The sequence below is a fragment of the Lineus longissimus genome, chromosome 5 (assembly GCF_910592395.1).
Source record: "Lineus longissimus chromosome 5, tnLinLong1.2, whole genome shotgun sequence".
Classification (NCBI taxonomy): Eukaryota; Metazoa; Nemertea; class Pilidiophora; order Heteronemertea; family Lineidae; genus Lineus; species Lineus longissimus.
In genome coordinates, this window is record NC_088312.1 from 17,768,500 (window position 1) to 17,795,271 (window position 26,772).

The window sequence follows — 26,772 nt, forward strand, 5'->3', positions numbered from 1 at the left end:
ACTGCACATACTGTGGGAATTCTCCACTTCAAAATACATCGGCGATGTCATCGCGAACAGAGCATGCACTTCCGATATCGTTTTCACAGAAATGTGGCCAAATTTTCAAGAACTAATTTCTGAAAGTAGTCTCTAAAGACCTTATGACTACCACTGAAACGAACTAGTGATAATATCGCCTACCAGACTACTTTTTAAGCAGAAAATTGGGTACTTGAGTGTCATTGAGCTCCAGGCGTAAACAACATGCCGCCATTTTGTCTCCGCTTCGGTATTTCGTACGCCGCTTATAATGCACCTTCTCAATTAAAACCAACATAATAAGGCCTTACATCGTTGATTGAATAGGAACACCACACAAAACACAATAAAGTGGGGGTACAATCGATTACGAAGCTGAAGTGAACAGTGATTTATTCCTGGAGCTACTGCTTTTGCAATCTTGACACTAGAGGCGCTGATGTCGTTCCTAATTGAATTTTAATTTCGGCACTGTGCGAGTTTGCTGCTTTTGTTGTGTAGCTGCCATGTTTTGAGAACTGGCAAATAGGAGACTTCATTGATGGCTGACGTCATCGGGCGGGAATTTGAATCGGCAGAAATAATTAAAAGGCAGGTAGCGCCCTCTCCTGTTAAAATTTTGAACTTTTTCTCAATAAAATAGATTTTCAAGAATTTTATCTTAATATTAGAGCATATTTCGACTAATTCTGCTGCTCCTAGGCCGATATAGGTCAGTTTCCTTCATGCACTCTCGCTCGCAGGAAGTAGGTCGAATGGCGACAAATTTTGTTTTGAAAGTAGAGTTTGACCAGAAGTATCCAGAAATGCAAAATTGAAGTCTCTAGGTCTTACGGTTACAAAATGTGCACCATGGGTTTAACGGACGGACGGATGGATGGATGGATGGATGGATGGATGGACAGACGGACGCCACTGAACAACTTATTTGACAAGCTCGGCTGACTTAGTCAGCTGAGCTAAAAACCAAGATGGTGCAGACTGGTGATGTACTCGATATCAGCCAGCAAATAGCGCCAGAATGGTTTAAGTTACCCGTGTGTGCGTAAATCTTGTCTCCCGTTGGGTACATTGTGTCCTAAGATGAGCTATTTGTGAATAAATGGCTGTCTCGAGGTGGAAAAGCAGCATTTTTCCTGGTGATGTACTCGATATCAGCCAGCGATTAGCGCCAGAATGGTGTAAATTACCGGTGTGTGCGTAAATCTTGTCTCCCGTTGGGTACAGTTATTTGGGTCAAATTAAGTTTTTATCTCATTATTTTAGCTTGTTTTGACCTTAAATCATCAGCAATACAATATTCTAAATGAATTAGAGTGATTTGAGCACATTCAAATTTTTCACTATATTGACCCAAAATGTAGTGTAAATTGAGACAAGACCACAATTGATTTTTTAAGCCTTTTAGCAGTTAAATTGTCAATGTTTGACCGCGACGCATCAAAGAACGCGTGGTGTTGTGAATCTGAAATTTAGATTATGTTATTCCGGACAGTCGGGCAAGTAAATGGTGAAAAATAAAACGGTGATTGACCACGGAAATTTTTTGATAATCGACAAATTAGACAGGTTCCACTGTTTTCAGCCAATCTTTTCATCTTCTAATCTTTTCATCAAATAATTTCTTTATATCTGTAGACTTGCCACAGCAAATATTTTTTCAATACCTCTCCAAATATGTACTTGAGAGTAAAAAACATTCACTCGTCTAATAGATAGGCCTCGACCCTCCAACCTATAAATATTCATTAGTGGTCTTGTCTCCATTTTTCCTTCAGATATGGGCGCCGCCATCTTGCATGCTGGCGTCAGTGACGTCGATTTTGATAGGTGGATGATGCGCGCATGGAAGGGACCATTTGAACACGACATCTGATTGGTTGATAGCGGAGGTGGGAGGTGGCTCGGCAATTTTCGTGACGGTAATAATGCAGAGAGATAACTGATGGACTTCTCGGCGAAGAGATTACTTGGAGCTCTCCAGTTGACGTCATCTCCACAAAGTTGTTATTTATTCCAAAACCACCAAGATATTCGACGTATGACACTCTCAAGGACACTCTTACTTATGATCCACACCTACGAAGCCAAAAGTTGCAAGAATTCGACGCATTTTGAAACAAAAATCGCCTCCTATTTAGCGGCCACAACGCGCATATAATTTTTACAAATAATTTCAATTTTAAAGTTCCAAAATATTGTGCACTATATACTGTAGGACGGAAAAACTTCGCTTGCAGAATATTTTTTGCGAATTTCGCAGGTAGGTCAGGCTCGCGAAAATATTCTGCCGCGAAAATCTCTTGCTTTTAGCTTGAAATCCATGTCATTGTTGCCATGTTATCACAGATGCACTGCCTACAGCTTTGCCCGACGAAGGCCTACGTCTATACCCCGCGCAATTAGCACTTGTCATAATTTCACCCAACTTAACCAACTTTTGCTTAATTATTGCTCATATATTATGTTAAGTATGGTACATTTTACACTACAGTCCCCATACACTAAGAGCTTAGAGTAAAATAGACAGTTTAAATTTTCTTGGAAAAAAATCTCCACTCGTGAAAATATTCTGCCGTGAAAATTATGTCCATCGTGAGGCATTCGCAAAAATCACATGCAGCGGATATTTTCCATCCTACAGTTGCAACTGCGCACGGCAACTGAACAACTTCGAGTGATCTGTCTGCATGCGCAAAACACTGCGACTTGCTCGAGGCGGGTGTGCGCTAACTGATCGGCAAAGCCGCGGCGCTTCATCAAACGATGAGAACCGACAAAAATGCCTTTTATAACTCTAAAATCGTTATTCTTCAGTCAATTTCAAAATGTTAAAGGGCTATTTGTGATAGAGATATATTTGCTGGCGAACTGCCTCTTTCCCAAAAGCGACGCTGCACAATATTTCATCTTTTATTTCAATACATATTCCCGAGATACACAAACTGAACGGCTAATCCCTCATAATCCCTAGCCAATCTCGATAAAATGGACACACCAAAAGGGCTAAGACGGGGGTCCTTAATGAAAAATCATCAAGGGCAGAGAAACGTAATGTAAATATCCTAAATTCTATCTGTGAGTTATGAGAGGCGTACATTTACATAGTTTAGAGCGCATGGGCGGTTGGTCTAAAGTAAATAGTGTTCGATGTCCTGAGATCAGGCTTTGTCGTTTGAGTTTGAAATATCGAGAGGCGGGGTATATTGCAAACAACTGGTGCCATGATGTCAGGGGAGAGGCCTAGTCCTTCTCATAAGCCTGTGGGCAGTTAGTCTTATAACTTACGACGATGAAAGAAAAAAAAACACTTCAATGAAACTTTCTTTCACCGACTTAACTCTCTCATCAGCGGCCATTACTCAGAAAAAACGTATTCGTATCGAGTACGTAATAAATTCAGTGCATGCGCTTAAACCATAACTTGAATCGCTTTTAAAATACTACCATGTTAACAAGTACCCTTAACGGTTGATGAAAAACATATTTTAAAGCCAAATCAATAGACGGAAATTGGTTAAAATATCAAGTGAATTTGGAGGCCGTTTCGAAGCCAACTTGATTTCGAAGACAGCTCGTTTCAGACAATCTAAAAATAATTTTAGAGATTACGTCTCCTCGCGAAAACATGTCGGTGCATGTTTCATGTGTAAACCGCTGACAACAACGGCGCCATTTAGTGCAAAATGGCGCACTTTTTAACCTCGTCAAAAAAGCATCAATATTTATTTTCTTATCTGTTTGAAATTACAAAAGAACATTATCAATCACCAATGGAATAACCCTATTGAGAAATTTGATGTAATTTGTGTTTTTATCTAATCTGTATCTGTCTGCTCCTCACATATTGCTGCCAAGGGTAAAGACCTGGGTAAAGAACGATTCTCTGGTGAGGAGATTGATTACTGCACGTGACAATAATATTGATGGTGGAAGATTCCGGCTATCCGATTTTCTCGTCAATAGTGTCCAAATATGACTGTATTTCTTAATTGATTTCGAATTTGGTGCAAATAAACAATGTACAGCTACATGAAGAATACATTGATTTGGTAGATTCTGTAGTTACATGTTCACTTTTTATAAAATTTGCACATAGTCGTAGCGTTTTTTCCGGGTTCTTTGACATGCAAATGTACATTTCCACGTGCTTTCATCGACGCCGTATTTCTGATATCCGTGCATCGACGTATATATGGCGTAAATCCGATTGTCTCAGCCAATATACGTCGATGATTCATTCGACTAGTGGGCAATATGACTTTGAGATAACTCTCCTGAGACTTGACTGATCTAGTATATCTGAGCATCGGCTGCATCATATGGTCAGGAGCCTAGTCCTGATGAAAAAATGGCACTGCTTGTAAAAATCATCATCTGATGATCAGATGTGGGAGCAGCATACCATGATCAGGTTCTAAAAAAGGTAGGGGATTAATATCTGCATGATGAAGGTTCTTTTCCCTCTGTAGGCACTGAATCCGGAAATCGAAACCATATTGTCATTTCGTAGGGAGGTGCTATTACTTTTTTTTCCGAACAATTCTATTTTCCGACAAGTCGGTTTGCAAAGGTGTGCGTGTTTACGGGAGGCTCTCCCTTTGTACATGAAAAACAAAAACAAAAGGATCACTCAATGAATAAAGTCGATTGACTTTGATGATCTTTGTTTTATTTCATGAACGAATTGGAGCTGACGAGAGGACTACTTGTCCATACTGAAAGACCTTCCTTGGTTTGCCGCCATGGTAGACAGAGTAGGCTGATATACTTAAGGTTCAGTCTGTGAAATTTCCCGGCTCTAATTTGCATTTGGTATCATTCCAAACCAGTCATTTTATAGGCTGATCTGTATTGATACTGTGCTTCGGGAAGTGTCTCCATGGCATCAGTTCCATGGACGTTCCTTCAGATTTTTTTCTGGATGAGCACAGATTGTATACGGTGGACCTTGCGCTACAGGCTACACCATCATCAAGCATCATCCTTCTGTGTGGCATTACTTTATGAATGACCCTTTATGAACATGTTGAAAATGCCTTTGATGCCTTGTTCTGGCTCTCATTAATAGCCTGTTAAAGCAATGCAGACTGTAGCAGGTGGTTATTGTCTTAAACAAAGGCAGGCGATTGTACATGCTGTGGAATTTGGCACTTTTAATCTTTTTGGATCCTTTGGTTATGATGATTATGATTACAACAAGAGGTGAAGTGAAGTGAATTTAACAATGATTAATCAGGTCACCAGTAATCTAATTAGTCAATTTGAAATTCTTTTTACCGGTGCAACATTCTGTCAACTTTATGACTATTGATCATGACATTCCATCCAATGACCATTGAGCAAATCAGAGTATTCAGCTGTTTGATATATTGGGCTTTACAATGAATAGATAATGCAGGAGATTTAGCAACCTAAAAGCAATGTTTCAGCTACATGTAGTGCAATAAACCTTATGATCACGTTACTTATACATCCAAATGCCTCCGATGGGATTGCTTTTTGGCACGTTGCACTCATATAGTTTGTACACTTTCTTGTATTAAACTGGTACCATATCATATCTGGTATAGACAAAATGTCAGCTGAGCGGCAGACCCTTGGGCCCCTTGTTGTTTATTGTAGCTGGTAGTATTCACTTAAGAAAAGAATGGTGTGTAACCAATACCACAAACCTTGTGAGCGTCCTGAGCTTAGGCGGACAGTGTCAGACGTCAACAAAATTATCAAGGGTTGATTTTTAACTAGAAAAGCCCATTACTTTAGAATCAGGATAATTATATCAACATGAAAACACAAGACAGTCTTATTGCCTGCTGTACCAAAATACTGGTCATTTCTACATCTTTTTTCTGAAATAAATACACGTTTTGTTGTGTATTTTTAAAAATGGTCGATAACATAATGATGACAACAACGTACTTCAATGTAATTATGATAATAAAAAAAACAAAAACATTTGTGACCACCCAACAGCAATAAAAATGGTTGAATAGATTTAGAGATATCTTTGGTTATAGATGTTGATATCAATATGGGCAAGACATTACACTACTAGATATTTAGGCTTGGACACTGACACCAATGCCCTTTCAAATAAGAAATGTCATATATCAATGGTCACCTTCAATTTGCTTTGGCCAGGAAGAAATGAAATCTAGGTTACCCTCCCCTCCCCGTCTCTATGTGATGAAATCCATATTTCCAGAAAAAGGCGATTCCTTGTTCAATCTTTACATGTGTAATCACTGTAACCACTCTTCTGCCGTTCCTCGAATTGAGGAAGAGGTGACGAAGTTCTAAATTCCTTTGAGTAGAGGTCTGGTAGTGGGGAAGGCGATCTGTACTCCCTGCAGCCAGTGATTGGTGACCGTTTGAGTTCACGGAGTTGTATAACACCATTGGGCGAGTCCACAGGAACATCTGCATGCGTTGAGCATTTCGAGCAGGTCCGGCGAAAAGCCGGCCGCTTCGTGGAACCTCTACATCGAAGGGCGAAGCGAAACTCCTCAAGCATCTCTGAACATAATGATTGCTGAAAAAGTAAGGTATGATAAATAAGACAATAATTTGCTTTATTATGTGGAACAGAAAACTTGCGACTTAAATAGCACTAAATCCAACAGATTTCAGTTCTTCACATTTTCACCCTTAACTGTTGGCCTGTACATTCCTTATTTAAGCACTACTCTCTGGGAGTATTACATGTCAGAGCTGCAGCTATACAGTGCTCAGGATTAACATTCATAGTTTGCCAAAATAGTTTTTTCCAATAATATAACAGGTCCGAACTGCAGCTAGAGTGCTCAGGACTAACACTCATAATTTGCCAAAATAGTTTTTTCCAATATGATAATTGCCTATTTTGATCAAAAGCTCCTCTTAGTGCACTGAATGTCTATATAAAATAGGCCGGGTCTATTTGGCAAGCCGCTCGCCGAACAGGCATCTTTTTTTGTCCTGTTTGGAGAGCCGCTTGCCAAACAGCACTAAAAAGCCACCCTGTTCGGCCAGCCGGGCTTGCCAAACAGGTAAAAAATCTACCCTGTTTGGCGAGCTGGAGACTTTACTTTAATATTAATGAGTTCGGCTCTCCATTCAGGACAAGAAAAAGTTGCTGTTAGGTAAACCGGGCTTGCCAAGTAGTCACTTCCTATAAAATATTCAAATCAAATGTTATGAGTAGTTAGCACACAAATGTGAGCATTAACTCTTTGGGGGGGGGGGGGGGGGCAAGCCAGAAGCGGAAATACCCTCCCCCATGGGTGGCAAGCCAGAATCAGGAATATCACATTTTCCACAGACCTATTTTTGAAGGCTTGTAGTGACTAGAAACAGTGTTGGAGTAATGAAAATGTTTGAACAGGATTTCCTATAGTTTCAGATGGTACTAGTTTCATGTGTACAGCCACCATTGATTTTGGGTAAAATCCTCCATCCATGGAGGTTAAATTGATTTTTTAATATGACAATATGTGACTCTATCAATGAACTTCTAGAGTTTGACCTCTGAGAAATTGATAATAGGTCAAAATTAGGTCACAATTGACCTAAGTTGGGACCACTTGTACATATGCCCAATAGCTGTCTACATATAAAATTTGATGAATCTGTGGCAAATAGTAGAGAAACGTACCACCTTCAGTGAAATTTTAGAGTTTGACCTTTCTGACCTTGGGAACAAGGTCAAGTTCAAAATGTTATAAGCACTATGTTAAGCTTGATCATATCAATCAATGATGCACATTTGAAGATCACACAGTGAAGGTTTCTTGATATATGACCGACACTGAGTTTTATGACCTGACCTAACTACACCTGAAAACAATGTCACATTGACCTGAGTTTTTTTTTATAAGTACCGATATAAAGGTGTCAACATGCCTAATTTGAAGAATCTAGGATTAATGATGAAACGTGTCACCTTTGCTGAAATTTTAGAGTTTGACCTCTGTGACCTTCAAAAGTAGGTCAAATCAAACCCTGTACACTATGTCATGTAGTCTCATCAGAAGTATTGACAGTAAAAATGTAATTGTTCTAGCTATCAGCGTTTATGAGATATTGACAAAATAAGCTTTTTAAAGACGGCTGCATAGAGCCCAGAAAGTAGGTCAAATGGCAATGATTTTATGTGTCAAGTCATGTTGTCATAAGACATCCACACACCAAGTTTCAACTTTCTAGACTCAACAGTGAGCAAATGTGCCACCATTGTTGACAGAGGACGGACAGCGGACAAAACGTGATGATATACCATACATACATACATATACAGATTTTTATTTGGCGCCTTTCCACCGTGATCAAGGTGCCCAACCCTCAAAATGTCTCTTGAACAGCCACGTCTTTAGTGACCGCTTGAATGAAATTATGCTGTCTGCCAGCCTGATATGGGCCGGCAGCTTGTTCCAAAGGAAGGGACCACTCACCGAAAAACTTCTGTCCCCGAACGAGGTCTTTGTGTACTTTGGTTGAAGCTTTAAGCTAGGAGCAGAAGACCTCGTACGGTGAGCAGATACGGCGAGTGGAAGCTGAAGGTGCGGACCCATGAACGACCTTGTAACAATGCAGCAAGACTTTGAAATAAATACGAGACTTAACCGGCAGCAAATGTAGTTGTCGGAGGACTGGCGTAATATGATCGTACTTGTGCGTTTTGCTAACAAGTCTCGCAGCCCGGTTTTGAGTACGCTTTTATATTGTCATCGGTTAACTGCGAATCCATGAGCAATAAATAATGAATTGAATAAATGCTGATGCCAGCAACCAGGCAACGTCAGTTTCTAATCACCCCTCACATGATGTTGTTTGTTATTTAGGCGCCGAGATTCAGATTGGTCATGTGATAATGCGTTTTACAATAATATTATAAAGACTCACTGTTTTCTTATGTCCTGCATGACCACTCACTCGGTCACTCTTGGCATTCTTCCGGGAGTTAACGATGAATTCCATCACGGCAACAATCACAGCTAATGCCAGACCAGCTAATAATACTACAAAAATTCCTCCGACATTTTGAACGCCTAATTCGTGGGCTTTAGAGTCTTTTTTATCCTTCCTGTTGCACGTGCCTGTGTTTTTCCACCATTTATTATACAGCATCTGTATTTTTCCATTTTCCTGGAGTTCGAGGATTGCCAGTGTTATGGTATCTCTGTATGGTGAGCCTAAAAAGAAAACGAATGATGACAATGAAATTTACGAGTCAACGGATATATTTTTGCTTATAACGGATATATCCTGTATATGGCACAAAAAATGGGAGCAATATGGGTAGTGTTAGTATTGTGGGTTTTACAGATGATTTTTGGCTCACCGTAGGGGAATCTATACAATAGTGAGCTTTCGCACCGGCATGGTTAGCCAAACGAGGACATTTAGGTCATCAGAATTTTGCGCTCTAGCGACGCGTACACACACGGTTTTCGGATTTTTCAGTCTTGCATGTAACCAGTGAGGCGTCGTTCACACAGCGTTTTCGTTCAGGTTTTCTTCATTCATACAATGAGACATATTTCATATTTTGTATTCAGTTGATGTTATATTTTCCTCTTGAAGTGAATGGCCTATCCGTGTTAAAAGGCATGTTTCCATTGATAAGACTGGAGATTTTGCAGGTGATCGGTTAAGTGATCGACTGCCGTATGGTAATCATTTCAGGCGCTCTTGTGACGTGTGCACAAGTTCCTATAAGTCGCAATCTAATTTCCCACGTCTCCCAAGCTTCGTATGCGTTTGTTGAAAACGGTTACAGAAATCATCTACGGTATCCCTCAAAGTCGGAATAAGATCAAACTTTTTTGGAAAGAGATTCTTAATACCCCTATATTTTATTTGCTGTGGGTTTTTTATGGTCGTTGAAGCTGTAAATGCCACATTTTGCCGTTGAAATGTAAGCTTTAACAGACCAAACATGTTCTCCCTGTCTAGCTGCGTTGGCTGCGCCACAGGACAGAATTTATCATTCAGATAACGATGTAAGGAAAAGACATATATGAAAATAACTGTATCGCTGCATTTGTTCTTTTCCTGGATCGTCCCATTAACTCTAGTGCGAAAATAATTATGGGCCCCAACTTGTTAATGGTCCTACCCTTGTTCACAGTTTTTTCAAGGATGTACGGCCTGTGAAACCAATGTCTTGTACTAATGTGAAATTGAATATATAATTTGGCGTTTCTTCACAAATGGGTCACGTTAAAACGTGACTTTCATTCTGTCACAACGGAACAGCAACTATTTGTCAAAGAATACGAAATTTCTTCTCTTATCAAAATGGCCTTATTGGTATTTGCGTTTCAAATCAAGTTGACACGTCAGGCTAAAGGTAATTCAGCACATGCATTCTGCTCTATATCCGCGATAACAAGTGTACCCGTAACGGAGGGTAACGAGTGCTATGAACCACCGGGATGACAATCACCATGTTTCATTCATGCTCCCTTCGATCACATTTTTCAGAGCAGATTAAATCTGTAACAAACAAAAATAGAAATTTATTATGCCAGTAAACTAAATTAACGTAACTTTAGAGAGACTAATCGACCTGGTAGGTACGAAAGCATGATCGTCAACAATGGTACCATCCGTCTAGGCCTGACCGGCTTCATTTGCGAAACGGGTCAAAACAAACCGTCTTACCGGTTACGGATACACATAGCTAAATGTAGTCGGCTTGACTAACCGTGGGGTGCGAGAGCTCACTAATTTCTAAGTCCGTCGTAGATGTCAAATTGAAATACAGGGTGTCTCATAAAAAAAGGTAATCCCAGCAAAATAGGTTAATATTTTTAAACCATACTTTCAACAACTTCTATCATTGTAGCCCAGTAAAGTAGAAGCTATGAGCTTTGTGTTGATGCCATTGTGATGTTCAACCTGTTATGCGTGACTGAGCACCATGGTGTTGAAAAAGACATGCAGAAATCACCTTGTTCCAAGTAGGGGAATTCAAGCTTGACTTTTAGCCACATTACATGGCTGAGAATGAAAGCATGTATAATGATCAAAAACACATCACTTTCTTTCAGATACATTTTATCCACATGAATTCCACATTTTTACAATTTAATTTCATCGACCTCACAAATTATTTAAGTTCTTACTTCTGCTAGACCTTGAACTGTAGTCGCATAAACCTTGGTCTTCAGTTACTCCCAATGAAAAAAAATCACAGGGAGTCGAATCTCCACTTGGCGGTTCAGTGCGATTACTCGTCGTCCGAACAAAACAATGGCCGTCAAGGTTTCCTGAACTGCGCGAAGGTGATGTGCTGGAGCACCATCCTGTGCCGACCATAAGCGCCTGAAAATACCCCTACCAGTTATGACATAACACTCCTAAATTAATGAACCATTGACAAAGAACCATGTGTGACAACAACTGCATGGAATTTCCCAACTTGGAACAATTTCATTTCTGCCTGTCATTTTAAAGACCATGGTACTCAGTCATTCCTGACTGCATGGACGTCCCAATACATGTAGTATCAACACAAAACCCGTAGCTTATACTTTCCTGAGCTGCAACGTCAAAAGCAGTAAGGTAAAATGGGGTAACTGTTGCCCCGGTATAATTGTACCCCTGATTATGTTTTTGATTTATCTTCCGATAACCTTGGAATTATTCAGCCAACCCAAGCATGGCTATGAAAGAGGTGGCTCTAGAGTATCACTAGAGTATCTCGAGTATAGATAGTTTTGGATTATGCGACATGTTATATAAGAGTTTTGGCTATAAGAAGTGAACCAATCAGACACATGCACAAAAAAAGTTGGGATCGAAATTTTTGCAGGCATGAATTTTCCACACGTACAGAGCATTGATATACTTGAAACTTGGTTCAGTTGATCATTGAGTGTAGAGAACGTTGTGTGCAGCATTTGATGTCACTATTAAAAGTAAATTCTTCAAAGACACTTTTCTGACCAAGGTGCCAAGATACCCTTGGGGTATTTGTAGCCCCTAATAAATAGCTCAATATATCCAGTCATAAATCATGAAGATGCTAGGTTTCTTTATTCTTATACCTAAATTATATTATTTGATCACAAATCTATCTGATTTAGATACAGTAGATACAATAGTAACCCTTTATGTACCGACAATGATACATTTGAGGTTTCATACTAGTTTATCTGGCATTATTTCGGAATAAATAAAATTCAAAGTTAATGGTGTCTCTAGTTAAAGCCACACCATTGACTAGACAGCAGCTTTTCTCACGGTACATGTAAATTGCATTACCAATAAGTGATGCCAGCTATAATTTGGGTTGATACATGACCCATCCCTGAAAGTTTTTAACGGCACGCGACAAGACCGTCAGTCAATTCAGAATATTGCAAGCTGTTGTCTGACGCAAGGTGTGATGTACAACTGAGGTGATAAATAGAACTTTGTGTTTTTACACCAGTTTAAAATCAGTCTGATTCAGTTTTCAATAAATACCGTTTGATACCAGTGAAATCACGTCGTCAACCTAGATTGGAAAAATACATGTTTTATAACCAGTAAAGACCATAAACCTGTGAAAAAAAGTGTTCTTATGCACAAAAAACAAGTAATTTGAAATTTCAGTCATGCAGTCTTGGATTGTCTCTCAAAAGCATTGTTTTAGATAAAATGCTCTGAATTACAGGCAATATTATTGGAAGAGGTGCCACTACAATATCTAGGCCAGTTTTTTTGTGAATCTGCAGGGAAATCTCGTGCGTAACCTAAGTTGTAGGCGAAAAAGGGGCTACAATTACCCAGTTTTACCTGATAATGAAAGGTTTAAAATCATCAACCCATTTCGCCCGGTTGACCTTTTTAATGAGACACCCTGTATAGTGGCGATTTGATTATTGCGCTATTCAGTCTTCAGTTAGGAGGCCTACTTGAAATTCAACCGACGATATCCTTGATTCGGAGAGTGACACAATGATAGCAACAGGCCTATTTTCCAACGGCTACGTGATTCGCTTCCTTCGCATTCTTGATCATTTCATCAAGTTGAGTAAGAGGGGATTTGAATGGAATAAGATTGCGGTGTAATCACTGTTTAATCAGTGTCTTCTATACTGCATTGAGTTGGTATGAATCTCTTCATGTCATTTCGTGATGCCTACTCATTAGAAATAATGATATTAAAGCGTCTAGTTTAGTTGGTCGAAGAACACATTTATTTGACAGCAAATCACACTTCATTTACATCGTCTCTTCTTCAGTGTCATCAGGCTTATCTTTAAAGGAAACTAAATCCTCGACATCAGTGCATACATCACCATCAGCAACTACTAAGTCTTGAAGATCAACCGGCGGATGATTACCTTCCTCAGGAAAAGAAGACCACTGGATCTGAATGCAATCCGCACAGCTTCAGCACCTATCATTTCTCATGCTAGACTGATTATCCGTACCACCTCCCCCAGAGAAATGTTCGGGCAGTCCTCATTGGCCTATGTGTGACCAGTTTTCCACGCTTTCCATACTGTGCGAAGTCTGCATTTGAAGGCCTTCATTATGCTGATATCGAGCTGCTGCATAAGGCTGCTACACTTTCCAGGTATAAAATCAATGTGACTCCCAGCATCTTCAACTAAATTCTTGAATTCTCTATTTCTATGTGGTGGATATTGGTCTAGAATTAACATGAATGGTTCCTCTGCCACGAATGGTATCAAGATTTCATCCAGCCAATTGATGAGCGTCAGCCTTCCTACGCAGCCTATCTCCGTTCCTGTCACCTAGAAAGAAAGAAGGGTGAACTGCAATGTAACACTTGTTATTTAGTTTGGGTGATTACAGCCACATTGACTTTGATAATGGCAATATTTAGGTGGAAAGACTTGTCAAATTAGATCAATAAGAAACATAATTAGTAGAGAAGAGTGACGATATTCGTGTGCTGAAAGGGAAAGACAAACTTTTTTTCGACAGAATCCTGGAGTCAAAAGATCTGCTGGTTATTTTAGATGCTAATGAATGTTAACTTACCCTGCCAGTTCTGTAACTCCTGAATGACCCGGCCACCAGCGGATCATATACGGATGATGATTTCAGCAGGTCCTTTCCATCTATCTACGATTATCATCAGGCTAACTGTGCATCCAAGCTTCTTGTTTCTGTGACTTGAGCGAATGTCAATTTTTCCTCTCTCCCGCCTCGTTGTAGGTGTACACCGGTTTCATATCGTATAAAACAAAGGTTAGATTCATTATCAGTAAATGATCAGTTAATTCAAAATGCAAATGATCAGTAAATCCAAATTATGTTCTTGTAGAGTGTTGTGAACTTTCTCACTGCATTCCTGAAAAAGGTCGTCTGCATTGGCTGGTAGAGTTTTCGAATCGCAAGTGTTGCGTCTGTAGCTCATGTGTTTTCTAAAATGAAACAAACATTGTTTGTTACAATTCTTGTGAATCATTGTACGGTTATCATTATGCGATAATGAAGCGACAAAATAATCAAGATTATTTCTGCAGAAAGCGATTGAACCACCGGTCAGAAATTGAGGTGGGGCCATGTCCTTTGAAATTCATCCCTGTCTAATTGTGGAATTCCCCCCCCCCCGCCATTGTTGATATTGGTGCGTAGTCGATAACGTCATGTTCCCACGCGTAACTGAGAAGCCAAGTAACCTTCGCTCCTCAACCAAGTTTTCAAATGACCTTCAATAACTGGCCATTTTGCTGAAAAATAAAACAAAGGTGTCAGCGAATGATCAAATGGAATGATCCAGGGACCATGTGCTCACCTCGGGGAATGCAATGGATGTCATTTGCAGTGGATATGGAGAGAACAGTATCTGGCTAGTTTCACCAGTTTCGATTCCATTGAATAATATTATTCTTCTCGGCTCAATGGCACCAAAGAAAATTACCGGTACCATCTAAGTACAGCATTTTGGTTATAAAGTTGACTGAATTTCAGGGTTATTAAAGAGTGTACATGTCACATGGAAATTGGTTGACATCTGTTCAATAGTTAAGGAGTAAAAGGACTTTGTTGGATTTTCAAGATGGCAACCTGGTGGCCATATTTGTTATGGGAAATTAGGGATATTGATAAGAGTACATAGATAAATAATCACATGAAGTTTGTTTGCAATCCGATCATTAGTTTCGGGGTAATAGGACTTTGTTTAATTTTCAAGATTGTCACCTGGCGGCCATATTGGTAGATGGATTTGAGTGAAAATCAGGGATATTGTAGAGAGTACATATATACACAATTACATGAAAATTGGTTGCAATCCGACTCTGTTTAAATTTGAAGATGGCCGCCTGGCGGCCATATTTGAAATCCGAGCAGGACAATTTTTTTGGGTCGGATAGAGGGTTCCTAGATATATGACCTCACAAGTTTAGAACCTTCCATCTCAAAAAGAAACGAAACATGCCACCTGTCAGTGATTTAATGAACTTTGACGTCTGTGACCTTGAAAAGTAGGTCAAATCAAAAACCCGGGTGATATGTCATTTAATTTCCAAGACGGCCGCCTGGAGGCCAGAAAGTAGGTTATATCGCGAAAAATAAAAACGTCTTGCCATATTGCCCAAAGCTACCAAGTTTCAGCCATCTAGCCCTAGCGGTGACGAAACGTGCTCCGCAAACGGACGACGACGGGCAACGACGACGGACGCCACGGTATCGTATAAGCTCCCCTGAGGTTAGCCAAAAATGAAGACTCGTTAGTTTCAAATGTATAAAGGACTGACGTTTAAGGCTCACACACGTTGTTAAATTCGTTTAAACAGTGAAGTCGGATTACCTCCAGGATTTCGTTGACGTAGTCTATGTCCGGCCAGATGTGGGCGCTTTTTCATCAGTTCTCTTATTTCGTCTTCGTTAGCCAATCAATCGCTGAAGGTTCTTGGATGGATGCGGTTGTGCCTCGCAAATTCGGCGGGGGTTTCGGCGTGGGCTTCACCTAAGATGAGCGCCTGTATGTAATCATCCATGTAATTAATTTTCTGCTTTAAAGAATAAGCTTTTCGGTGTCGTCTTGGCGGATTTTCCATGGGGGCAGCATTCTTATCATCAACGTTTCCATGATCGTCATCACCATCATCATCATTCTGATGTGCGTCATCATCGTCATGTACCATTGCCAAACATTGGCACAAAAACACAGCTGCAAACAGCCAGAACAGAACTTTCTCCAATTTCATCTTGAAATCAAATCAATTGTTTAAAATCAAAAAGGAATCTTTAGGTTCGTGAATAGGTTCACGTATTAAGTGCAAGCTAGAGTCCTGACTTTTCGGGTAAAATTGACATATATTCGACGGACTTAGAAAATCGGCTCGGCGGCCGAAGCAATGTATGTGAGCCATTGCTGTATGTCACAACATGGGTTAAAAACAATAGAAGTGGATATATGAACCATTTCAAAGTTGCATGCGTATTGCGCGATGGATGGGTCTTGAACAGAGGTGATTTTCAGTCAAAACTGTCAAAAGTCAGATGTGGGCACATTGATTTCCAGTCACCCCACTTGCGTACTGATACTCCCAGTGGCCATTAAAATGGATTTTGGATGGATGCCATTGGTTGACGAAGGGTATGAAATCAAGTATTAAGTGATACCTTATGACGGAAATTGATCCACTTAATCATTAATGCACAAATGATATCTTTCAAGCCGCATTTTATCACAAATGTGAAAACTAGAGGCAATTACAGGCACCGTGATATATCACACCATGGGTTAAAAACAATAGAAGTGGATATATGAACCATTTCAAAGTTGTATGCGTATTGGGCGATAGAGTTGATTTTCAGTCAAAACTGTCAAAAGTCAGATGTGGGCAAATTGACTTACTGATACTCCAAGCAGCCATTAAAATGGATTTTGGATGGTTGCCATTGGGTGACGAAGGGTATGGAATCAAGTAAGAAGTGATACCTTATAAAGAAAACTAGTTTTTTTTGGGGGGGGGGAGGGTACAATCCGGACAAGATCACCACTGGCTAGTGAGACTTTCCACAACCCTCCGCTGCGCGGCGGACTTGGTCCAGGTTACCTTGTCTACCATGATCACAATTTTTGGGCTCAAAATTCGTAGAATTCCTTCGGATTTTGATCCATTTATCCACGTAAATTATGGAAACTTATGATTCTATTGACGAACCTGTGATGTTATCACCAACTGGAAAGCATAAAAGACGTCAGCCACTTAATTCGGCCCATTCTAGAGCCAAAGCAACTCGTTACAGGGTTGAAGGTTTGGTTCCTTGTGTTCCTTCAATTACTGTTAAGTTCCAATGCAATCAGAGCCAGGAAAGTGGAATTACACTCAGAAACATGCAGGTGCGTCCTCTTTCCGTTCTCAAGGAAATCCAGATTTGACTGATTTCTACTGGTCCTATGCTAAATCTATGATGCGGGAAGGAAAGGCTACCCAAAAAGAAACCCAGTACGACCCTAATTCTGCAATAGGTGTTATATTATCATGCTAATGAGTATGACCTGCTCACTACTCCATCCTGAGTCGCCACCTATGTTTATTGATCATCATCATCATCAGTTTAGGCTTCATGTACAAATATTATAAAAGTTATTTCGTTCTTAGGACGCTTTATGTTTGGGCCAATTTTGTTTGAACTTTGACAGCTTTGACATGTTGTCTGTGACAACATGAATATATGAGCAATTTTTGCAGTGGAATGTCTAATCTTACAAAAAAAGAGGATTCGTAAGCACTCTCTTTGCACAAAATAGTGTTTCAATTTTGGCCGAAGTCTTGCCTACATTTTGTTGAAACCACTGTTAGATTGATGACTTTGAGCCTGAACAAGAATATATATGCTATTTTGCCGAGAGGGCATTTATCTTTGTAGAAAACAATTTTGGTTATTTAAAGCCAACTTTCACAAAGAAACCTAAAAAACTAGTGAAATGTCACAAACGTCATTCTGAGAACGTTTTGCGTTTGGGCTAATTATTTTCAAACTTTGACTGACTGACCGATGATTGGGTTTGTGTGAACATGAATATGACCAAAAGGAAGCAACCTTCAAATCATTCAAACTAACAGTACCGGTTTCACAATTCAAAGATATGTTCAAGGATGACTTGTGGCCAGAAGGCGTATGTGTACGGAAATATATCTCTCCAAGTAGCAACATGGAGGTAAAGCCGAAAGAAAACGCTCAGAATGACGAATAAGTTTATCGTGGTTTCTTACATTGCATTAACTGTGATTATGGCTGTGACATTACGACTTGCATCATTTAATAGTAACGGGCTAGGACCGGGGCGTACCGATTATATCACAGAAATAATGTCATCATGTGATTTCTGTCTGATACAGGAACATTGGTTATTTAACGCGCAAATGTCAAAATTGACACAAAAACTTGGCAACGACTTCAGTGTACTTGGTCAATCGGGTATGGATGATGGTGAGTTGCCACGAGGCAGGCCATACGGTGGTACCGCGATAGTTTGGAATTCTAACATGGAAGCCAAAATAACTCTAATTGTATGGAATTCAAAGAGGCTGTGCGCCGCACGACTAAGTTATGACGGTTTAGAATCTGATTTGTTACTGATAAATGTGTATATGCCAACCGACAGCGGTGGGCCTGAGAATATTAGAGAGTACAATGGTGTGTTACAAGAAATCTCGGCTTTGATCGAAACCAATAACTTGAGGTATGTTATGGTCGGCGGGGACTTTAACACTGACGTTACAAGGATTAATTCTCCAAATACCATTCACTTGAATCAATTCCTACAAGCAGAAAATCTAAGACTGGACAAAATGAGCAATTTGAGTACAGTGGATTATACATTCGAAAGCAAAATCAATGGTGACCGTTCATTGATTGATCATTTCTTAATGTCAGAAAGCCTACTTGATTTGTTAAGCGCGTACGATGTGGAACATAAAGGTTATAACCTATCAGACCATTCGTGTTTACGTATCTCTGTCAATTTACCAGCTCCGAAAGTACATTTAGGGGGAGAGAGGGAGAACAATACGATCAAGTTAAAATGGGATAAAGCATCACCTGATAACCTTGATAATTACCGGGAAAAACTGAATGAATGCTATATCAGATATCGGCAGGTCTGCCATGCAAATTGATTAACCACAAATTATAATCACTTTCGTCCGAATTATCACTCTCATTATGATCTAGTGATATTAATGGCTCGAACGCGTACGGCTCAACGTTTAAACATCCTTCTGTATCGACCAAAACATCCTCAAATTCACTGCTCTCACTCTCTGAACTGTATGCGGAAGCCATCTTGCTTTGTTATGACTGACCTGATATACGTCATCAAAAAATCCCTAGCGGCCACATGTGGAACTAATCTAAAGTTGTGTGTGGTGGGAAATTCAAATAGTTTAAAATTGAAAATTGAAATAACTAAATAATGACTTTATTATTAGAATTTTTTTAATGTCTGGGATCTTGTTTTTTTAACCCTCAACATATTTCATGAGTATCAAGCATGTTTTCAAACCTTGATATATGGCCTTTAAGGCAAATAGTGATACCGAACGCAGTTAGATGTCAGGACATGGGATGTACGTGCGGGGATCACAAGTTCGAAATTGAGTCGTTTCATGATGATCTGATAAACGCGTGCATATCGGCAGGCAAAGATTCAATACCAAAAATTAATCGTAATCGTCCGAATGGAAGAGCAGGGTGGAACCCCGCCCTCGATGAATGTAAACAACGAGCCATTTTCTGGCACACCATATGGAAAGAGAATGGCAGTCCTAGAAATGGTGTTGTAGCAGACATTAGACGTCGAACAAGAGCGCTGTATCACTATGAGGTCAGACAAATCAAGAAGGAGCAAGATAGGGTCTCGGCAAACAAATTAGGGAGTAAAACAAACGTGAGGAATGAAGTCAAGAAAATAAGAGGCAAATCAAACGAATTGCCAAAGACGATGGATGATAAAGTGGGAAATGAACAAATTGGTAACCTCTTCGCAGAAAAATTTAAAACGTTATATAACAGTGTCTCGTACAATCTAGATGAGATGGAGGAACTGCAGTCTGATATTGACAAAGGTGTGGCGGACAAATGTTGTAGAGGTTTATGTCATAGCAATCATAACATAGATGTCGAAGACATTAAAGCAGCGTTAAAATGTCTAAATAGTGGTAAACAGGACAGCATCCCGAGTCTTTCTACGGACCACTTCATCCAAGGAGGGGATAGGCTCTTGATATATATCGGTCTCTTGTTGAACAATATGGTGCGACATGGGTACTGCCCCAATAGTTTCTTGAAAACTTTGGTAATTCCAATTCCTAAGGACAGTAGAAAATCCCTAAGCGCCTCAGAAAACTACCGCGGTATATCTCTCAGTAGCGTTCTGGGGAAGATATTAGACAATGTCATTATCAGAAATCATAGCCAGGCACTGGCGTCTTGCGACGCCCAGTGCGGTTTCAAAAAGAACTTATCGACAGCAGATTGTAGCTCTGTCGTCAATGAGGTCATAAGATACTATAACAATAGAGGATCTCCGGTATATTGTGTCACCCTGGATGCAAGCAAGGCCTTTGACTGTGTAAACTTTGTGAAGCTATTTCGAGAGCTGATTAATAGAGGAATATGTCCATTGATAGCAAGGTTTTTAGCTTGCATGTATACAAATCAACAGATTAGCGTGAAGTGGGCAGATTACGTATCAAATCCGTTCACCGCCACAAATGGGGTGAAGCAAGGTGGTGTATTGTCACCGATATTATTCAATCTGTATTTAGACCACCTACTGGTGAGCATGCAGGAGTCGGGAGTGGGGTGCCGCATAGGCCATGTTTATGCCGGAGTGTTTGCCTATGCGGACGACGTAATAATACTGGCACCAACCATCTGGGCGTTGACAAGGATGTTAAAAATTGCCAAATTATACTCGTTAGATTACAAGATAACATTCAATGCGAAAAAAAAGTAAATTTATTGTGTTTGCCAAAGGTTTAGATATCGTAATAGACTATATAATGTTTGACGGAAATAGGTTATATGCAGTGGAATCGGAGGTCCACCTCGGATTTCTGTTAGGTCCAGATGTACAGCGTAGAAGAGTTGACCTTGGTATTAATGAACTATATAAAAAGACTAATATGGTAATGGCGTACTTCGGTCATGCAAATGCAGACATTCGATATGCTCTCTTTAAGAGTTTTGCTACCTGTCTATATGGTTTTCAGTTCTGGGAGACAACATCTCATTACATTGCAAATGTATATACAGCATGGAGGAAATGTGTAAGAAAGATTATGTGTATACCGAGTAGGACTCATAATCAGTTAATTCCGCTTATAATCAGTGATTGTGATATGGAGACACTTTTGGAAAGGAGGACATTGAGATACATCGAACATATATTAAAATCAGATAACATTTACTTAATGTTATGTAAGAACTTGTTACTGGAGGGAAGCGCGTCGTACCTGAGTAAAAACTTTATCAAAATCAGTCGGAAATATGGTTTTTGTAAATATGACGCTGTCCGCATAAATTACTCATATTCAATTGTAAATGGAGTTGATGAGAACACTGAATCATTTAGAATCGCACAGCAAATCAGAGAGCTACTAAAATTGAGGGATTCCGGTCATTGTCTCTTATCAAAGGAAGAGTTAGGACAAATTATAGACTTCCTTTGCACTATTTAATAATACATAAGATACGTTTTTTGTAATGCACTTAAGGTTCAAAGACAAGTTATCTGCACGATGCACAACAATCTGTACTAGTTTTGTACGAATAAACATATATATATAGTAGTAAAATGTCTCCTTTAAAAAAAAGGGATTCGTAAACACTCTCTTTGCATAATCTACAAATGGAGAGCTAGAAAAAAAAGAGGACGTTCCACTTTCACGGACATTCCCCTTTAATGGAGTCCTCACAAAACTTCTCAAACCTATTCTACAACTAGAGGCCTAGCGGCCTGAATAACTACGCTGGTGGAATTGAATAGCAAGGAATGAGATGAATGACAAGAGAATGTAACAAGTAGTACATGCATGTGCCAGAATGTAGGTTTATGGTAGATAGGGAGATATGGACAGACTAGATGGAATCAAGCTTAAACAAATGGGGCCAAATTCATGAAGGGCGTTTAGCTTAAAACAGTGTTTAAGTACTGAATATACAGATTCAGGTCCTTCATGTAAATCTTTACAGAATATGAATAGGCCATGAAACTAATTAGGGAGAAGTTACACAAGTCTAACACCTAAACGCCTTTTATGAATTTGGCTCCTAGTGTGGATGACAGTTGTGAAGGTTTTATTTGAACTACAGTAGTAGAAGTAGTTGAGGGGTTCTTTCGTCACATCCGCTCTTCAATACCTTCAGTTCCTTTGCTCCAACTGTGTTTAAGCAGGTCAGCGCGAAACTGCTCTTTCAATACCTTTAGTTTGATACCATTAACGCGACTGCCTTCCTCTAACAGTCTTTAAGTTGTTTAGTAGGTCATAAAGTAGATCAGGGTAAATCTACTCTTAAACACTTTTAGTTTGACATCAAACACGGATGACACCTTTCGCTTTAACCGTCTCCAAGTAGGTCAGTTGGTAATGAAAATTGGTTAGCACAAACCTACTGTTCATTACTTATATTGTCCGATAAAAACATGACTACTTTAGCTACACCAGTCTTAAAGTAGGGCAGTAGGTCAAAAGTAGGTCAGTGCAAATCTCTCCTTCATTTCCCTTAGCTTAGATTAGTTCTTGTGACACTGCCCTATTCCCTCCCATAAGGCTACAATGCAGTCTCTTGATTGTGATATGAGGCATGATGCCGTCTCTTACATCACCCTCTACTCTCATATCAATCAGGCTACAATGCGGTCTCTTACTTGATTGTGACATGAGGCATGATGCCGTCTCTTGCATCACCCGCTTCTCTTATATCTATCAGGCTACAACGAAGTCTTACTTGATTGCGACATCAGGCATGATACCATCTCTTACATCACCCTCTTCTCTTATATCGGTCAGGCTACAATGTGGTCGCTTACTTGATTGTGACATCACATTCTTCTTTAATATCATTCAGGCAACAGTGAAGTCTCTTACTTGATTGTGACATGAGGCATGATGACGTCTCTTGCATCACCATACCCCTTGCCTGACCTCTTCTGAAAACATGTTCGACTTTCAGCTGCAAGTTACGAGAAATGTTCATGTAGAAACAATTTGGTTTCCTGGTATCAAATGATTAGACGCAGCGCCGTCTTTACACTGGCAGATAAACTAAACATAACGGACTCTAATAGCGCCGTGGATAATTTATTTTCTGAGGCATTACCCTCTCTCATCCCAGGATAATAATTTTGATTTCACATTTCAAAAATGTGTCCACTATATACTGTAGACCGAAACAATTTTGCGTGCAGCATATTTTTACGAATCGCGAAAATATTCTGCCGTGAAAATCTCTTGCTTTTAGCTTGAAATCCATGTCATTGTTGCCATATTTCCACAGAGGCACTGCATACCAATGAAGTGTATTTCCCACACAGTTAGTACTTGTCATAATTACACCTAACTAAAACACCTTTTACTTAATCATTGCTCAGATTATGCTAAGTAGGGGACATTTTACACTAAAGTCCCCATACACTAAGTGCTTAGAGTCAAAATAGACAGTTTAAATTTTTTGGGAAAAATTTTTTTCACTCACTAACATTTTCTGCCGCGAATATGTCAATCGTCAGTCATGTGCGAAAATGTTATGCTGCAGATATTATCTTCCGTTCTACAGTAACAACTGCGCACGGCAACTGAACACGTTTGAATGATCAGTCAGCGACTTGCGACTTGCTCGAGGCGGGGGTGCGCTAACTGATCGGCAAAGCCGCGGCGCTTCATGAAACGATGAGAACCAGGCGAGATCGACAAAAATGCCTCATTTTTATAACTCTAAAATCGTTATTCTTCAGTCAATTTCAAAATTTAAAAGAGCTATTTGTGATGGAGATATATGTGCTGGCGGACTGTCTCGTTCCCAAAAGCGACGCTGCACAATATTTCATCTTTTATACCCTTAATGGGGAGAAAATATTCCCGAGACACACAAACTGAACGGCTAATCCCTCATATTCCCTAGGCAATCTTGATAAAATTGACCCACTAAGAGGGCTAAAACGGGGGGTCCTTATGGAAAAAATCATCAAGGGCAGAAAAACGTGATGAAAGTGCACGTACACACCTGTTACGTACAAATTCAAATCGTATCTTTGTTTATAATTAGTCTTTCTTTCTATCTATCGGAAGCTACACATTTTTTATTGCACTTTAACCTTTTGGCCTTTACTTAGAATTCTGACTTGATGGCGATCCTGGTTACTGCGTAGGTTAAGAGTTAAATTGTCACCGAGGTTAGCATATGGTTTTAGGTAGGTTTCTGGAGAGATAGTGCCCCTCCGGCAGTATATTTTCCTTAGAAAAAGGAACAAAACAGGAAACTTTATGAACTTTAGTTAGTTATTTGTAGTGAGTAATCAGTGAGGCTAGATTCATCAAAGCGGCAAGACGTGCCCCCTTTGTTTGCCTGGGCGAAAGGTCCAGTTTCTATCTTAAATTCGCGTAGTAAACCAAGCTCTGTAAGTAATGTAACAATAGGCCATTTCCCGTTTTTTTCGATTAATTCAGTAATTTTAGGTATTGATATTATCATAACATGTACTTAGGATGTCTTGTTTTAATTGCAGATTGAACCACACCACACTTATATACTTCGATTCACAATTCGATTCACCCTATTACTACAACATCATCATTTGTATCGTATAACATCACGTTCAAAATTTGAGGAGTGCGTATAATAGTATGATTTGTCGGTCGCACAAAGTGGCATCGTTCCAATTGCAATTCTGCAGTGGGGCCTCTTCGGCTAGCCGGTACCTATTTCTGGCACGTACATGGCTAAAACTGTCGACAGCGGAAAATACTGGACCTGCGCCTGAGAAAGGTATATTTTTTTGCCCCAAAATACAAAATAACATGCATATTTGGACAAGAGTTACTGTCACCAAGTGTATTTTTAGAGGGATCCGGCCGAGATCGATATCGAGAACCGTGAAATTGTATGTTTTGTCACAGAACGTCGGGATAGGGTCCCCCTCTCTCGTGCACTCAATATTGGCAGTGACCACCTATAAATAAAATCCAGGCTTTTTTGATTTCAAGATGCAGCTACTTAATGCAATAAATTATTGCAGTGATATAGGTCATCAGGTATAACCGTTGATACAATTCAAAGTTTAGCCCCTCTCACCTTACTAACAAACAGTAAATTTGCAACAGGAATATAATCGAAATAGAAAATAAAGAGTTCTGAATGGTTATCTTACCTATAGGTGTTCCAATCCCATAACCTTTACTGTCTAGCAAGCCTCCTACTTGCATCAGCGAACATTTTCTTTGCACTGCGTAGTCTATCATGACTGACTCCATGAGAAATGCATAGTTTTCGTTTTCAACTTTCTCTATTCCTTCCTTGGACTCTTTTACAAATACGCTTGGTTCCTTCTTGCTCATGTACTCCCACATTCTTTTATACACTGGAATATCCGAGGTCTGTAAAAAAAAAGAAATGAAATATGACAACGAAATGCGGGGTTTGGTTTCAATCACAGGAATGATTCTGGGCCTAAGGCCCTTTATAGGGACCGGACTAGAGCCCCCAGGTGCCTATTGCAAAAACGATAGTTTGGCGAGACAACCTGATCGGTTAGCTAGCCCTGTCAGGGGTTGGGGGTTATGGAACAGAACATCCTACGAAAACGAGGCATTTTCAGTCAATGTGAGGCATTTTCTGTCGTCTGCTAAGGTCTGGGTTTCGAGCAGGCCATACCAGCTGTAGTCCAATTGTTCGTTGGGGGAAGGTTTCAAGCAACCATGCCCAGACTTCTCATCGTCTTTGCAAACGTAGACGAACTGCAACAAACAATCGAGGATGTGCCCAATGACATTCGAGGTGATTCAGACTTCCTTGACAAGTTATCATCCACATCAAGAGCCTTGTATAGCAATCGGAGGACGTCAGGTCGAGAGTGCACGGTTTTTAGAGACAGACAAACCAAAACAACGCCAAAATGTAATCCCTTATTACTCAGTTGTCATAACTCATTACGCAACAAAACCTTCACCAGAAAATTTGATGGATGTCAGTTACTCGGAGTAGCAGTTTAGAAGTCATTAGAAATCAAAAGTGAAAATGTTTTTTTAACACCTAGTATATCAAGATGACCTTGACAGTCCTCCACTGCTTGCATTCTTGCCGTGCACCTACTTACAACCTCGTTTCTCCAGGGGTCATTTTCGCGCTCCTATGGTCGTTTGCACTACCCCTGGTCACTTGTTTAACTAAAACATATTTGTTTGGTCAACGAATAATTTTTGACATGCAAATAAGATGTATCGGATAATATATGACCTAATACATGAAGCATTAATTGCCTCTACAAGAAAATTGCATCTTTTAGTCTGGCACTCTGAGCAAAAACGACCGAAGAAGCACTGTTACAAGTGCCAATCAATATTAGTGACATTTGGCAGTACGTTTTATGTGTACGCGAACGTGCGGACGTAATAGCCCACGTTAGTGGATATTTGTGGATTTGGCAGGGCATTTGGCACCTGAAACGTCCATGTGATTCGGCAGGACGATTCCGCGCCGTTCAACGCGCGTCTCGTGTTAGTCGTTCTACGTCGTTTTCTTACCAAAATAAAACAGTAAGGAAACTTACATTTATCTCTA

At 39.9% G+C, this 26,772-nt stretch overlaps 1 protein-coding gene across 9 annotated transcripts in view; it reads right to left on the bottom strand.

Annotated features, from left to right (window-relative positions):
- Window positions 1-4,418: 4,418 nt before the first annotated feature.
- Window positions 4,419-26,772, bottom strand: part of LOC135487615 (glutamate receptor ionotropic, kainate 2-like) — a 223,255-nt gene continuing 200,901 nt past the window's right edge. For 3 of the 9 annotated variants that reach the window (XM_064771577.1, XM_064771576.1, XM_064771574.1), the window contains 3 exons: window positions 25,364-25,589; window positions 8,905-9,194; window positions 4,419-6,556 (listed from right to left, as the gene is read on the bottom strand). In XM_064771577.1, the coding sequence (XP_064627647.1) occupies window positions 6,248-6,556; window positions 8,905-9,194; window positions 25,364-25,589 (825 nt within the window). In that variant the 3' untranslated portion in view covers window positions 4,419-6,247. Of the gene's footprint in view, window positions 6,557-8,904; window positions 9,195-13,345; window positions 13,758-14,007; window positions 15,944-25,363; window positions 25,590-26,772 lie in introns of those variants that run through there. The other 6 variants (XM_064771575.1, XM_064771573.1, XM_064771579.1 and 3 more) reach the window with 4 other exon arrangements.